Below are 14,671 nucleotides of genomic sequence, written 5' to 3'. Positions count from 1 at the left end.
CTGTATTTTTTTCTTTTTCTACACCTTGTATACATCGTAATGTACTAATATCATACTCGCATAAACATTTATATGTTAAAACAATTAGACTGCTAATAAATATACCCAGAAATCCGCATCGAAGCATTTGATTGTGATGACATTTGCTCTCCAATATTTGGTTGCTTCTTGTATTTTTTTCCTACACTCGTAGGTACATATTTTACTATATTTTTTAATAATTTATAGATTTGCAAACAACTTTATTGAAATAGTATAACGTTGACTGCTCATCATTTGAGCTGCCAATTGGACACAGTTTTTCCAAAAATACATATTAATACATTTGACAGGTAAAATCAAACGAAAATTACAATCTAAGATGATATGGGCTTATTAATAATACATTAAATAAAGTAATTAAGAATATAAATGGTACTGAATTATTCCCAAGTATGAACTTGGTTTTTCTTAATAGGGATATATTTTTTTTAGTTCCATGAATATGTAGACAAAAAGGTTAAAAAACAATTTTAGCGTTTGACTTTTGAATTTTCACTTATCTGTTCGTTTGCTATGACTTTGTAAAGATTTTAATTTTTCTCCAAACTGTTGTCAATATTCTTTCGTTATTTCTATAAGACTAGTAGCCGTCACTGTAATTGAATAGGTACCGCTTGTGTACTGTTACCTATCTCAAAGCAAGTTGGTAAAGAGTGGCTTATCCATATAATAATAATTGGGGGGGGGGGTTAATATTATTATTAAATAGGATTGTGCTGAGCTACTGATTTAAAAAAAAACTTAAAAAACCGAACGAATATTGATGTTAAATTCAAATCTTTACAAAGTCATATGTGAAATTATTCGAAAATTAAAATTTCAAACGAAAATTTCAAATTAAATTTTTTACTTCCTTAGTTATCATAAGGGATAATAACTGTATACATGTTATTATAATCATAACAAACCCGTTGTCCAAAAAATTAAAACCTCAGCATGGTCGTTAGAAGTTTTGATAATAAAAATTGTAACCAATTTTTTTTGACATGCATATGTCTTATGGCTGGGGGTCATTCTGAAAATAAAGTTAAGAGTATCCGCACTTCATGCAGGTATAAGTTGCAGGATATATAAAATGATAAAAGAATACATCAGGATAACATAGGCGCAACTAGACATACATTTTAGAGGGTGCTAAAACCATGTATACCTGACTAATCATAATTCTCACCTTCAATTTTCAAACTATTAGTTATAATATAAAACATTTGAAAACAAAAACATTCGAAAATCACAAATTTCAACGGTGTATGAACATCGTTAAAATTGTATGCATACATATCAAGAATTGGGGTGTTGAATTTTTGGAAGTGCTAATTTTGAGTCTTGGGATGCTAAGTAGACTACTTAGCATCGCCCCCGGTTGCGACTATGTAGGCTATTTTTTTTTATTACCTATTTATTCGATAAAAGTTTAATGTAGTGTATGGACTTTTTTTCGCTCCGACTGTACTCGCGCGCTTGTCGAAAACGGACTGATCGACAAAAAACACTTGATAGCGACAGTGCGGCCAACCGAGAAAAACAAAATATCCCCGTTTTGTCCAACCGGCCGAAATTGTTTACTAAAATAGGTTTCATCATATTTTCCGGCAGTGTCTCCCCATCGGAGACGGGTCACCCTGTATATACTGGTAATAATAATAATAGTTATAACGAAGGACAAAACATAGTACGTCGGCCGGATCGGACGGTAGGGCACGACTGTTTGCATTAAGGCAGTGACGCGTGCAAAAATTCGACGATTGGCCGTACCATACGGCGAAGGATGTTGTGTTTTTCGTTTTAAATTTTTTTTTATGGCACAGGACCACTGTGAATAATAAGACAATCGGAAATATCAATTATAAAACCGTGTGGGGTTCGAACGCAGTAACGAGCGATTAAAAACGCAAAACACGTTGGAGTCGGGGACGCCGCTACTAGCTCCACGGCCGCCGCCGCCGCCACCTCGGACCGCCGCGCATCCTTACCTCGGGGAGTGCGCGTATATCGCGCGTTCATCGACAGGTCGGCGTGCACCGCACGGTCAGTGTGTATTCAGTAACACTACCCGCGCCGCACGGTAATATAATATTAATAGTAAAAAAAAAAAAAAAACGAAATAAAATCGTCGTCGCCGTCGGTTTTTGTGTGTTAAACTTTCCATACAGTTTCGTTGTCGACCGATTATACGCGCGCATGTAGTTTCGCTGTTTGGCTCAGCTTGGAAAAACGATTTTGTCAATCGCTCCGACGGTTAACGGCATGCTGCTAACGCACAACAAGAACACGGCGCTGTCGGACAGCCGGCCGTCGGCTGCGGCCACGGACGGCGCACCGTCCGCCGACCCGCAAGCCCCTCAGCAGCGGGCGGCGGTCGTGCCCAGACCCTCTTCGGCCGTGGTCGTGCGGGGTGCTTACAAACAGTACAACCAAATGGCCGTCCTCAAAGACCTCAACCTAACGGTGCCCGACGGGAAAATGTAAGTAGTGCCCCCCGCTTGCACGCCTGTATCCTGTATCCCGGGTCTATATATTTAACAATATATATATATATATATATTAGGGCGGTTCTTGTTTATGAACGTTAAAAAATGTTAATGGGTTACGCCGCCATTTTGTTGATCACCAAGATCAAATCGCTTGGGTAGAATTCGGTTCAGCCAAGTCACCCCCTCCTAGGGTAGTTTTTGCGGTTTTTCGAGTGTGAGTAAAAAAAACTATTGCGTTTAGCGGTAAAATGTCACATTGCTGCCTCTGTGATAGATCATTAAATCTACCGCGAAACAATGGTTTCCCCCTTTTTTTCCAAAAACCCGTAAGACTACCCGATTTTGAAATGTTCAACCCCCTCGAGGCATGACGTGAAGGCGGTGAGTTATCAGAACCGAACTATTTTTTCATTGTAAAATTACATAACCTAAAGGGTCTCCCAAAAAGACAAAAAAATCTATAAAATTTCAATTATTTCAAGTGATAATTTTATCGTGGACCACTCGTAGGGTTTAATAAGAAATTTAATTATTTTTTTCATAAAGTTCGAATACAATGTTTTTTTTTGATAGCAAATTTTAAATCTCTTAGCCTGTAGGTAAGTGATTGTATGGATGAGGATATTTGTCTTAGATTTTCGTTGTTGTTAATTAATAAATGGCGACAAAAAAAACAATACTAAAAAAAATTGTTGTAGGCTGTTGTACAGCCTCGAAATACCAAGTGATGAACACATGAAATGTTATTGACATTATCAAAAGTGTGTTATAAAAATAAAAACACACCTTGTTCCTTAAATTAACACTTTTTCACTATTTGTTAATATTTTACCATCTACTTTTTTTTGTTTATTTCAGACTCTACACGTATAAACTTTTTCTTAAACGGTACATTTTTATTTCACAGTTAAAATATAGCTAGAAGAGCTAACTTTACTGTGCCAAAGATTAATAAAAATTGTATCCTTTGACCTTGAAAGTCGAGGAAAACGCCCAAAAATTGAATTACTTATTTTCCCTAGAAGTGTTGGAAATTGTTTTTTCCTACCTTTAGGTAAAGGACTTTAGGTCTGAGTGGGGTTACAACAAATGTTATGATTAAAGAAAACCCCTTAAAAAAAAGAAGGAAATTACACAATGACTGCAGTAAATTTCTAGGTCGCTATTTGAGAGTTAATCGACGGCCAACGGGTATCCCAAAAAATAGTTTCATTCATTTGATAAATCTGATGTAAACCACTTGTTTTATCAGAAAATTTGAATATCTCAAAATTAAATATTTTATTATACAGGGTGATCGTTTTACCGTGCACCACTCAATCCTCAATCTGTTTAATAAGACATTTAATTTTTGTTTCCATAATGTTTTTATAAATTATCTCAATTTTTCAAAAAATGTTTTTCTTTTCACCCTCTCCCAACTTTTGATAGCAATTTTTGAATCTGAAAATGGTAACAAATACATTTCGTTAACTTCTTTTAATTAAAAATAATGTACTAAAAATTTCGACTAGTCGATAACGAGTTTTGAGTAACCATTTTTGAAGTTATGGAAGTTTCAAGTTTAGGGCAGTAGGAAAGGTAGAGTGTAGTATTATTTTTATCCGTGCGCATTTCCCAACCACACTTCACCTCCCATCCTAACATTTAAACTCTTATAACTTTAAAAATAGTAGTTGTTCAAAATTGGTTATCAACTAATCGACATTTTTGGTACATTATTCTCAATTTAAATAGTTAGGTTAGGTTGAAATGTTAATGAAATGTATGCGTTACCGTTCAAGTTTCAAAAGAAGCTATCAAAAAAAAAAAAAAAGTGATTAAAATATCTAGTGACATTCATAAACTAAAATATTAACAAACTCACATGTTAATTTAACGAAATACAATTTATTATCTAATTAATAGTAATTTACTTAATTAATACAATAATAATAATGTCAGCCTACCGGTCAGATTTTTAATCACATAGACGGTTTGTCTTAAAATTAATATATTTATACCGACCAGATGATTTATAGAAATATCATATAGCATACATACATTTATACTTAAATTAACAGGATCTCTTTTTCCAAATTCAGTATTATATTTTTTAATTTTAAACATGTTAAGCTCTCATTCTAATCCTCTTATAAAGCGTTTTTAACTAATATGATAGTTATTTGTATAGAAAAAAAAAAAGGTAGAATAAAACTAAACGAATATGTTGTTATGTAATATAATGTGACTAACATAATAACGTAAAATGATACAGTAATAACAATATTATTTATTTTTACATTTCCAGATTATACATGGAATATAATATGCGTTTTATTGTAATTTATTCATTTTCATCAATGTTTTATTTGTTTTTATAAAAGCTGGACTATTATCCATTTTCTATGAGACACAAACAAACAACAGCAAACATACCAAGCATTTTAGGCATTAGGCTTTGCTCATTTGAATAACTTGATGTTGGTGGGCAAAACCATATTAAAACACATAACAACAAGTTGTTTAGGATTTTTTTTTTTATGACCATTTGTCATAAAAAAACAACATTGATGGCGAGATAATTATCTATGCATTTCCTTGAATCGTTTAAGGACAAATTTAAAGAAAATTTCAAAAGATTCTATTTTTAACCGAGGCTGCGTTGTTAAACAGATAAAACTACACCGGTAGTCGTTGTTTTTATATTTTTTTTTTTGCAGAAGCAGCATTAATTGCACGGGTTTATAATTTTTTGATAGATCAAACGAATGCAACTGCATCTCATCTGCGTTTTACATAATAATTTTACCATGCGAACGAAGGTCATATCGAACTTATGAAATAATTCATAGTTTGGCACACGGTTTCCAAACACTGCACTGTATTGATAGTTTTGAAAAATAAGCCGGCAACTCATAATAATTACATAATAAGTATAAATATTATTATCTATGATTTATAGTATTACATATTGTGCACCATAACATATTAATAATAATTTATAAATAGTATTTCACGTTTGTATGAAAATAATAGCTATTATGAAATAACTCTTTGGCACGTTTTTAAATTATTATGAACAGATATGAAGCGAATTCCCAGTTGGTTTAGTTAGAAATGTGAATGCTTTTAAACGTTTTGACACGTTTTCAAAAAAAATATTATTAATAGCAACGTCAATATTGTGTATACACTATTATAGAACAAGAACCAATACACATCTGTAATTTATTGGATTTTTTTCGCTGAATTCCAATCGTTTTTACACTTCATACTTTCTCCGGCATGCGTAGTTTTTTTTTTTTTAAACCACCTTCGAAGTCATAAAAAACACATTTTTTCTTAGTATTTTAGTTAATTTACATATAGATAAATTTAGGTTACAATCACAACCCTTAACTTATCTTTATAGATACACAAAATTTAAATAAATATTCCAGTGAAAATATAAAACATATTATATGGACTGTTTTTATTTGTTATGTTCTTTGGAGAGATCGTTATGGTTATTGATATATATTATTTTGTTATATCGTTTTAAAAAAACCATTTCATCAGCTATCATATCATTTGACTTATTTTCAACACATTTGATTTACAGTTTAAACCCGAAATATATTTAATTCAGCTGTTGGAATCAGATCATGCATGTCTAAATTTTTGATTAATATTGAAATAAAGTCAATCACTTATTTAGTTATTTAAGTATAAAATCGCATGTATCCTAATAGATACATTGCCCTAATAATAAAATACTTGAAATTTTATAAAAATAATAAATAATTAGATAATATATTTTAATAGGTATTTGTTATTTTAAACGCATGTATATTTTTAACTTGTTTTCCTTTTAAGAAAATATGTCCTAAATACATTTTTTCATAATTAATACAAATAAACATACTTATACAATATTGTATACCTACTTTGAAGATTAATACCTGTTCCATGTGTACCATAAAATACTATTTAAAATGTTTGTATTATTTTATATCTTAACGAGGCACGTCTACGAGGCAGTGCGTCTTTAAAGATCAATACATTTTTTATTATAATATGTTTTTCATTCAGTTACGGTTTACTGGGGCCCAGCGGATGTGGAAAAACGACATTGTTGAGTTGCATAGTGGGAAGAATTCATTTGGATTCCGGTACAATCAAACTCAAAGGCAAACACATCGGAGACATCGGGTACATGCCCCAAGTGAGTACCGCCGACGTGGAATTTCTAAAAATTCTATTCGACTGACTATTTCAATGGCGGTTGTGATTAGGAATTGGCCTTACACGGCGAACTGTCGGTCAGGGAAACGTTCATCTACTACGGTTATATATTCGATTTGTCCAACAAAGTCATCGAGAAGAGAGCGCAAGAGCTCAAGAACCTTTTGAAGTTGCCTTCTTACAAACTCATCCTGAACGACCTGAGGTAGGTGTCGCATGTTGGCCGACATCCGAGATAAGTATAACGCAATCAGTTAACAACAATCGTTTTAATGTGATCTTGCAGCGGCGGACAACAGAGAAGAGTATCGTTAGCTGTGGCCATGTTGCACGACCCCAAACTATTAATTTTGGACGAACCGACGGTCGGTTTGGACCCTTTAATTAGTCAAAGGTAAGCATTCGAACTGTCCTATGTACCACTGGAAACATTAGTTAGTGCTAAGTGAGTTTAAAATGCCTATTTATGCATCTTCAAAGTCAACATTTTCAGCGCATTATTCTCGATTTAAAAAAGTTAATGTATGCGTTACCAATTTAAGATTCGAAAGTTGATATAAAAATAATTAGTTTGGACAGAGGGGTGGAAAAATTGTGAAAAATTAAGGTTACATTACAAAAAATCACTATGAAAAAAACAGTTATTAATTAGACCCAATAAGATGTTGAGTGGTTTACGATAAAAATGTTTACCTTTTATAAGTTACACTTATATTTTATAACAATTTAACTCAGTTTACTAACTCAAAATATTAAAGCGTTGCCAAGCTTAAAACTAAAAGCCTTTTACGATGACCAGTTAACCGCATTACACCTGTTGACTTGGCGGTCACACGACGGGATGCCAAAACTTGTATTTACTATTTTTGAAATTTTTTTTTTTTTTTAAGTATCTGGGAATTGCTGTTAGAGTTGACGTCAAAAGAGGGGAAAACTGTGATAATCACAACGCATTACATAGAAGAAGCTAAACAAGCGAACATGGTAAGTTCAAAACAATGATATTGTAAAACATGAACAAGCGATTTTCGTTTCAATTAATATTAGTAATTTTTGTCCATCAACACTTTTTTTTTCGCTATACATGTTGTTTTATCAATCACTTCCAAAAAACCACTTTTTCTAACTAGTTTTTGAACTCTCTAATTTAATAGAATACCTTCGTCATCGTTATGCATCCTGCTTAATCGTACACTTTACCTGCAAAAACAGTCGAGGTGTAATTTTTTGTACTACAAGCTTTGTTAACGGTTCACGTCACGTCGTTTGTGTTTACTAGTGGTTGGGTATATCATTGCATATAATTACTGTAGTATATATGTGTATGACTTCATTAGTCTTATAATATATTTATTTTCACAATAATTACCTTATTACTTATTTTTTATAGTTTAAAATATCCCTTCTCGTGTCTTGTTACCATGTTTCTATTAACATATGTACATATATTTGAATGCATTATTTGTTTTTTTTTTATTTTAGAAGCGTTTCAGTATTTGTAAAGTTGGAATTTATTTTGGAAATTATGACTTTTTAAAGTCATAATGTTTATCTTTACAACAGATTTACTAGATTTTTGACATTTTTATTTCTTTACTTTGGCACACAGCCGGACAAATCGACAGTTTTTACAGCGTTACCAAAAAAAGCAAACGAAAATATATCCTTTTATAGTCTTATATCCTTCTATATCCTTATACATCCTTATACATCCTTATATATCCTTATATTGTAAAATTTGATCGTTAAAGAAAAACATCAATTATTTTCTCCAATCTTCCACATTAAAAAAAACATTGTGTAAATTGACGGTTTGTTTTAAAAATGTATCAAATTTTTTTTATTTTAAATTAAAAAAAAAAAATTTAATATTTTGGCGATTTTTAAATCAATAATACATTTCACTCTCGTTCAAATATGGAGCGCATATTATTATTACTATAATATATACCAAAAAATAATTCCCCCTCTTCTTTTTGACACGGATAATATCCATTTGATATGTCTTATAATGATTGGGGGTCATTTTGATAATTTGTCCGTCACGTTTTGTGTCACAGTGCTGACATCATTATGGATTATGGAGGAGTATTAAGGAATTACGGATGAGGATTATGGAGGTGACTTAATAAAGATAGTAGATTAGAGATAAGATATTAGAGAGACTAGATTGCCGGGCATATCCATGTATTGATAGATGCATTAAGTGTGGATACTCTTTAACTTTCTTCCTCTTTGTCAAGGAATATTTTTAAATTGCTTTTTCCTGATAAATAAATTCCCGTTTCTTGGGTGGTAAAAAAAAGGTTTAGAAAAATCGCTTTCTCGTTAAACCAGTTCAGTATTTGAATAACTATTTATTTTCGATAACATTTGAAATTATATTTCACCAAAACGCCGCCCAGACATTTTTCTACAGTGTTATGTTTTGTGATATGGTTTCAGATAGGTCTTATGAGAAAAGGAACGTTGCTGTCCGAAGCGACACCTACGGAGCTGTTGACTTCGTGCAATTGTTCGTACTTGGAAGAAGCTTTTTTGAAAATCTGCCAGAATCACGTGGAGAAGACGAACAGTTTTAAAATTCCAGTGAAACAAGTAAGTTATTTAACTGTAGTATCCAAGCCATTTGGTCTGTACAAAATAGACTGCTACCACTCAAGTGAGCTGCTGTAGTTTGTATGCCGGTAGTAAAGTGAAATCTACCCATCTTATTTAAATAGGTATTGACTATAGATCATTAGCATCAGTAGTACAGAATACATGAATGGTAATTTTGCAGAACACATTACTTTTTCACGATAATTACCATGCAGTGGTCAAATGTTCAAATATATAATAATAATAATAAACAAAATATATATATTTTTAAAAGATTACAGATGATAAATTACAAATTTTTTTTTTTTTTAAATTACCTAGATTTAATCTGTAAAGCTAATACTTTAGCTTTTAAGTTGAATAACCTATTTGAAAATTTAATTTGACTTTACTGTGCCAACATAACCATTGACTTATTTTGCCTAAAACTCATACAAATATACTATGTCACTTGACTGTACTTGTGAATTTTACTGACGATTTACGGTTGCATTTTTTAGCCGGCCAGAAGGTTTTCCTATGCAAGAGATTTGCCTCCTCCGCCGCTGTTCAACAACAAGCTGTTTACCTTCGGCCGTTTCAAAGCGCAGTTGTTCAAAAACGTTTTCCTGCTGAGGCGAAACATACCGTTAGTATCGATTGGGATTTATTTTTTCAATATAGTTAACATGGATATGTTATTGAGCTGGGGGTCAATCGGATGGTCAAGCTGGATGCTGGAGGTGGGTAGTGGGATAGATAAGAGATTAGAGTTAAGAGATGGTCCAGTCGGGCGCTTAGATGGTGTAACCGGATGGTAGAGGTGAGGTAAGAGATTAGAGATGGAAACATTCGATATTAGTGAGTACCAAAAAGTACCAGGGTCCTATACTTTTATATTAAGACATATCCATGTTCCTGCGGAGGTTGTGCCCATTTTTTTTTTCTTCATACTTTTATTAACATGCGCGGTATTTATTATTATCGTCTAGTTTCGCGTTGTTCCTGATATGCCTGCCCATCATACAGACGGCCATTTTCAACATCACCTGTGGACACGATCCCAAAGAACTGTCTTTGGGCGTTTTAAACGAAGAGGTTTCCAACGACTTCGAGGAATGCGCGAACATAACGAGAACGCCTACCAACTGCTTCTTGGACGGCGGCATGGCCGTCAGTTGTCTGGTGTTGGACAAACTCAAGGAAAAAACTTTTCAACTGGTAAACCGTCATCGACAACATCAAACAGTTTGAGAAAAACGATGAATTCGTCTACATCGTTTTCACCTTTGATGTGTGTTTAGGTCAAGTTTTCTAACATTGAAGAAGGCCACGCAGCGGTAAATGAGAACAAGGTGTGGGGATTCATTCACTTTTCGTCAAATTTCAGTGGCAGTCTCGCAACCAAATTCAATACAGGAGTGGAGGCTACCAACGACACTCTAATGTCGTCCACTGTCGACGCTTGGATAGACTCTGCTAGTATGAAATCTAACATCTTATCTATAGGCTAACTATAAATTACATGTTATTAAAAAAAAATGTGCATACAAAGCAAATTTCAAAACAAACCAAGTATTATTATAACAGCTCCTGCGAAGACACTGGTCACTGAGGTTTTTTAATTTACTTTTTGCAGACAAATACATTGCTGAAATGATTCGGAGGGACATTTTAAATAGCTACGACGATGTCGTTGAAAACATATTGATGAATTGTGGCATTTCCAAAAGAGTCGGTGACTCGCCCATTCAGGTATGTTCATCGACCACGAAGTAGCGTTTGCTTAATTTGTAACGAGAATTTTTTATTGAAACAAAACGATTTTTGTTAAAAAATAACATATTTAACTAGGTATAAGCTAGATTTATGTTTACCATTTTTTTTTTTTTTATTTCAAAGATGCAAGATCCAGTGTACGGTACGAAAAATCCAAGTTTCATACACTATGCAGCACCAGCCATTATAGCACTGTGAGTACATAATATGTTGTAACGGTTTCTATGAAATCCAAATTATTTAATTGGTCTAAAATGAACTATTATTTTGTTTTAGATGCGCTTTTTACTTGCCAGCAATTTATACCGGAGCTTCGATTTTGTCGGAAAAAGAGGGAGGTGTCATTGATCGAGTCGTTCTCGCTGGTATGACCATTACTTAAGTTTTGTATAACTAAAATTTTTCAAAAATAATTTCCTATAACTCAACAATTTATTAGGCACGATTCAAAGTGTTTGAAATGGTGAATTTTCCACCGACCATTCTAATAGTTGAATATGTTTTTTTTGGGGGTTTTTAGAGACTTTTTTCAATACTTGTTTTGGTTTTATATAGTGTTCTATATATATTTCATTTATATTAGTCTTTAATAAGCTTATAATTTTTATTTTTTTATAAACCCAATGGCCAATGTGTCATAAGCAATATCGGCTTGAGCATTTTAACGTCCTTTAGGTTCACTAGTCTCTTTTCGATTATCTCTTATTACCAATCAGCTAATTTCCTGTATCTCATCAGAATAGATGTCCAGGAATTATGAATACCCAATTGTTACTATCATATACTCCCATTAATACCTTATCCCATCCCATCTTCTTCACACTATACCACTATCTCAGTTCTCAGTTATTAAATTATCGTTTAATAAGTTACATCAAACCTTTTTTTTTTTACAAAACATATAGGTAAAGGTACTGCAAAACGAGTGGGAGTTTTTAATTATTATTCTCACTATATAGTTAAAATAATCAATTGTAGTTGGATGGTTGATCGCAATACTGTTTTGGGTATAAATAACATTTTTCTTTTTTTAGGAATGAATTTTATTGAAATTGCTTTGGCTCACGTTACCGTTCAAGTGGTGTTCATAATCATTCAAACTTCACTGGTGATGATCGTTATGTTTTGGTTCTTCCAAAATCCATTTGTCGGAGATTTGTTTCCAGCATTTTTACTATTAACGCTCATTGGGGCCGGCGGCATGTGTTTCGGTAAAATTTAAAAAAAAAACTAACTATTTTCCTCAAAGTTATAATGTTTAAAAAAAAATAGCAATTTAGTGCCAGTCGAACTTTATGACTGAACAAGCCACAACTTGTACATGATACAATCGCTACTACTTTATTAATGTACCTAGTTTTCACTATTTTTTTTTTTACCAATTAATCACCATAAACACACACAATTTGATAGATATCATGTAATTTGAGTTATTTTAAAGATTCCTAAATTTTAGAGGCAGATAGAAAACATTTTCCATAATTAACATACAATTGACTTACATTTATGCGCATCGCTGTGTGCATTTAACTAGGTTGAAGTATAAATTAAAACAAAATAAGTTAAAAAAAATAAAACCCTAGGTTATCATTCTACAAATTTAATTGTATTTCTTCGACTTAAGTCAACTTCGCTTGTCCATATTTTAAGTTTTAGTATACATTTTGTGAGACTCTTGATTCTGAATTTCATTCTAACGCTCTACCGATAGTAATATAACTTTAAGCTTAAAAAATGATTATCTTTTAATTCGTTTCATTGACTGATCACAGGATTTTTCGAAGCTATTCTGTGCAAAACCATGACGGAAGCGGCATTTTTGGGAATTGGTACAAATTTCTTGTTGAAATTCTTATGCGGTAAGTACACATTTGATAATGAGTAAGTAGACCAAAAAACAAATCTCAACATTGTAGTCTAGAATTAAAAAAAGAAATATTGTGAGGAAACATTAAAGCCCTATTGTATGATCACCTACTAAGTTTATAACTAACAATACACTTACCAACATGGTACAATATTCAGTGAAATGTGTATCATGCATGAGACATCTAAATAAGTTTTTTTCCTTTATGTATGTACATTTATTTCGCCTAAATAGATGCATGTTCATAATTTTATATCCGAATGAGTTAAGATAACGTTCGCTAAGTTGTATTTCCTACAACTTCTCCAGATGAAACAGTTTAGATAATGTCCAGCACTGCTTATTGAGGGAATATGTAATTTATTTTTGGTTACTCTTTTTTTTTTTATCCGTCAAACCCATACCTATTTTATGGGTTTGATGACCCCTATTTGGTCGGCCAGCCAAATCGCCTACTTTTACAAACCACTATCCTTTAAAACTACCCATTTTTAATGACAATTCACATATTTTAATGATAACTGTGTGATGAACGCTAATGAGCTAATATTAATTTTACCATAGGATTGATATGGCCAACCGAGGGCATCCATTATTTTCTCCGGAACGTCAGTTACTACTTGCCCTTGACGCTGTCCACGGAATCACTAAGGTCACTAACAGGCAAAGGGTTGAGCATGAACCACCCTTCGGTATACTTGGGATTCGTATCCATTTTGTCGTGGATAGCCGTGTTTTCGTTGGTGTCGTTTTTGCTGTTGAAAATCAAAAGAGACATATGGACAAAAACATAAGACGTGAAAAATATTATATTGCTGTTGTTGTTTTCTTATTATTATTACTATTTGAAAAACAATTTTATTGAAAAAAAATGTTTCTCTCGCAGCAGACGGTAATTTTTTACATTAAAAAAAATATTTATATATAATGTGTAGTACATGCCTCTCGATAACATTATGTGCACATCAATAATAATAATTATTATTTATTATTTTTTTGTATAAGACTATAAGTTCAAATTTATATATTTTTTTTACATTAGTTAGTTTACCATGTATGGTAAAAACTGTGGTAGGAAACGGATGTTATATTATAATTGTTTTATTCAACTCGCCATATTATACATAATAAGTCATAATTGTATCACTTGCTTTGTTGTATTTTTAATCAACAAAAGCCGACCTAATAAAATCCATACTCAGTTAAACGTGCAATGTTGACCCATTGGCAAGGTCTCTGGTCTCTCCCATAACTACACTACCGTCAAAATATGTCACAGGCCTCCACATTTTTTATTTCTTGTTGACCATTTATATGATAAATATAACTCAGAAATATTCTTTAAAAAAAACACTAAAATTGTTGGTGACTACACTACCACACTTCCAAGGAACACACTAAAAGACCAGTTTGAGACATGCAATAACTCTGAGAGAGAGAGAGAGAGAGAGAGAGAGTGTTGGTTTAAAACATGGTTTATATTAACATATCATTAAAGAAACAGAGTTAACACCAACAGTATTATATTAATACTTGCACACCAGTAACTCTGCAGTATCTATTCAAGGTGCCCCACAAATACAAGACAAATTAAATAGTTTTTGTTACAGTGAATATTTTCAAGATTCGTTTTTTTTTTAATTTATACTTATTTGCGCTATAAGCACCACGATTGTGATTGCACTTAACTATTTAACTTTTTTAAAACTATTTTTTTCTCTTC

At 32.5% G+C, this 14,671-nt stretch overlaps 1 protein-coding gene across 1 annotated transcript; it reads left to right on the top strand.

Moving 5' to 3' along the window:
• Window positions 1–2,123: 2,123 nt before the first annotated feature.
• On the top strand, window positions 2,124–14,213 carry LOC126847948 (ABC transporter G family member 23-like). The gene is made up of 15 exons (XM_050588392.1): window positions 2,124–2,507; window positions 6,570–6,702; window positions 6,773–6,927; window positions 7,009–7,116; window positions 7,613–7,706; window positions 9,168–9,320; window positions 9,824–9,951; window positions 10,295–10,523; window positions 10,607–10,784; window positions 10,942–11,057; window positions 11,205–11,275; window positions 11,358–11,446; window positions 12,116–12,292; window positions 12,854–12,940; window positions 13,513–14,213. The coding sequence occupies exons 1-15, from the start codon at window positions 2,290–2,292 to the stop codon at window positions 13,740–13,742; spliced, it is 2,166 nt and encodes a 721-aa protein (XP_050444349.1). The 5' UTR covers window positions 2,124–2,289; the 3' UTR covers window positions 13,743–14,213.
• The last annotated feature ends 458 nt before the right edge of the window (window positions 14,214–14,671 follow it).

The sequence above is a fragment of the Adelges cooleyi genome, unplaced genomic scaffold (genome assembly GCF_023614345.1).
Source record: "Adelges cooleyi isolate 19-005CV unplaced genomic scaffold, UGA_ACOO_1.1 ACOO_flye_CR_arks_rails_tigmint_CR_PRNA_14, whole genome shotgun sequence".
NCBI lineage: Eukaryota > Metazoa > Arthropoda > Insecta > Hemiptera > Adelgidae > Adelges > Adelges cooleyi.
Note: the sequence above shows the minus strand (reverse complement) of the source record. Positions and strands in the feature narration are given on the sequence as shown.

What these genes read in the sequence shown, in the direction of transcription:
- LOC126847948 (XM_050588392.1), top strand. Translation starts at nt 2,290, where the DNA reads ATGCTGCTAACGCACAACAAGAACACGGCGCTGTCGGACAGCCGGCCG. An exon ending in ACGGTGCCCGACGGGAAAAT is followed by an intron (nt 2,508 to 6,569) that starts GTAAGTAGTGCC and finishes TTTTTCATTCAG; the next exon opens with TTACGGTTTACTGGGGCCCA. An exon ending in CTTGTTGAAATTCTTATGCG is followed by an intron (nt 12,941 to 13,512) that starts GTAAGTACACAT and finishes ATTTTACCATAG; the next exon opens with GATTGATATGGCCAACCGAG.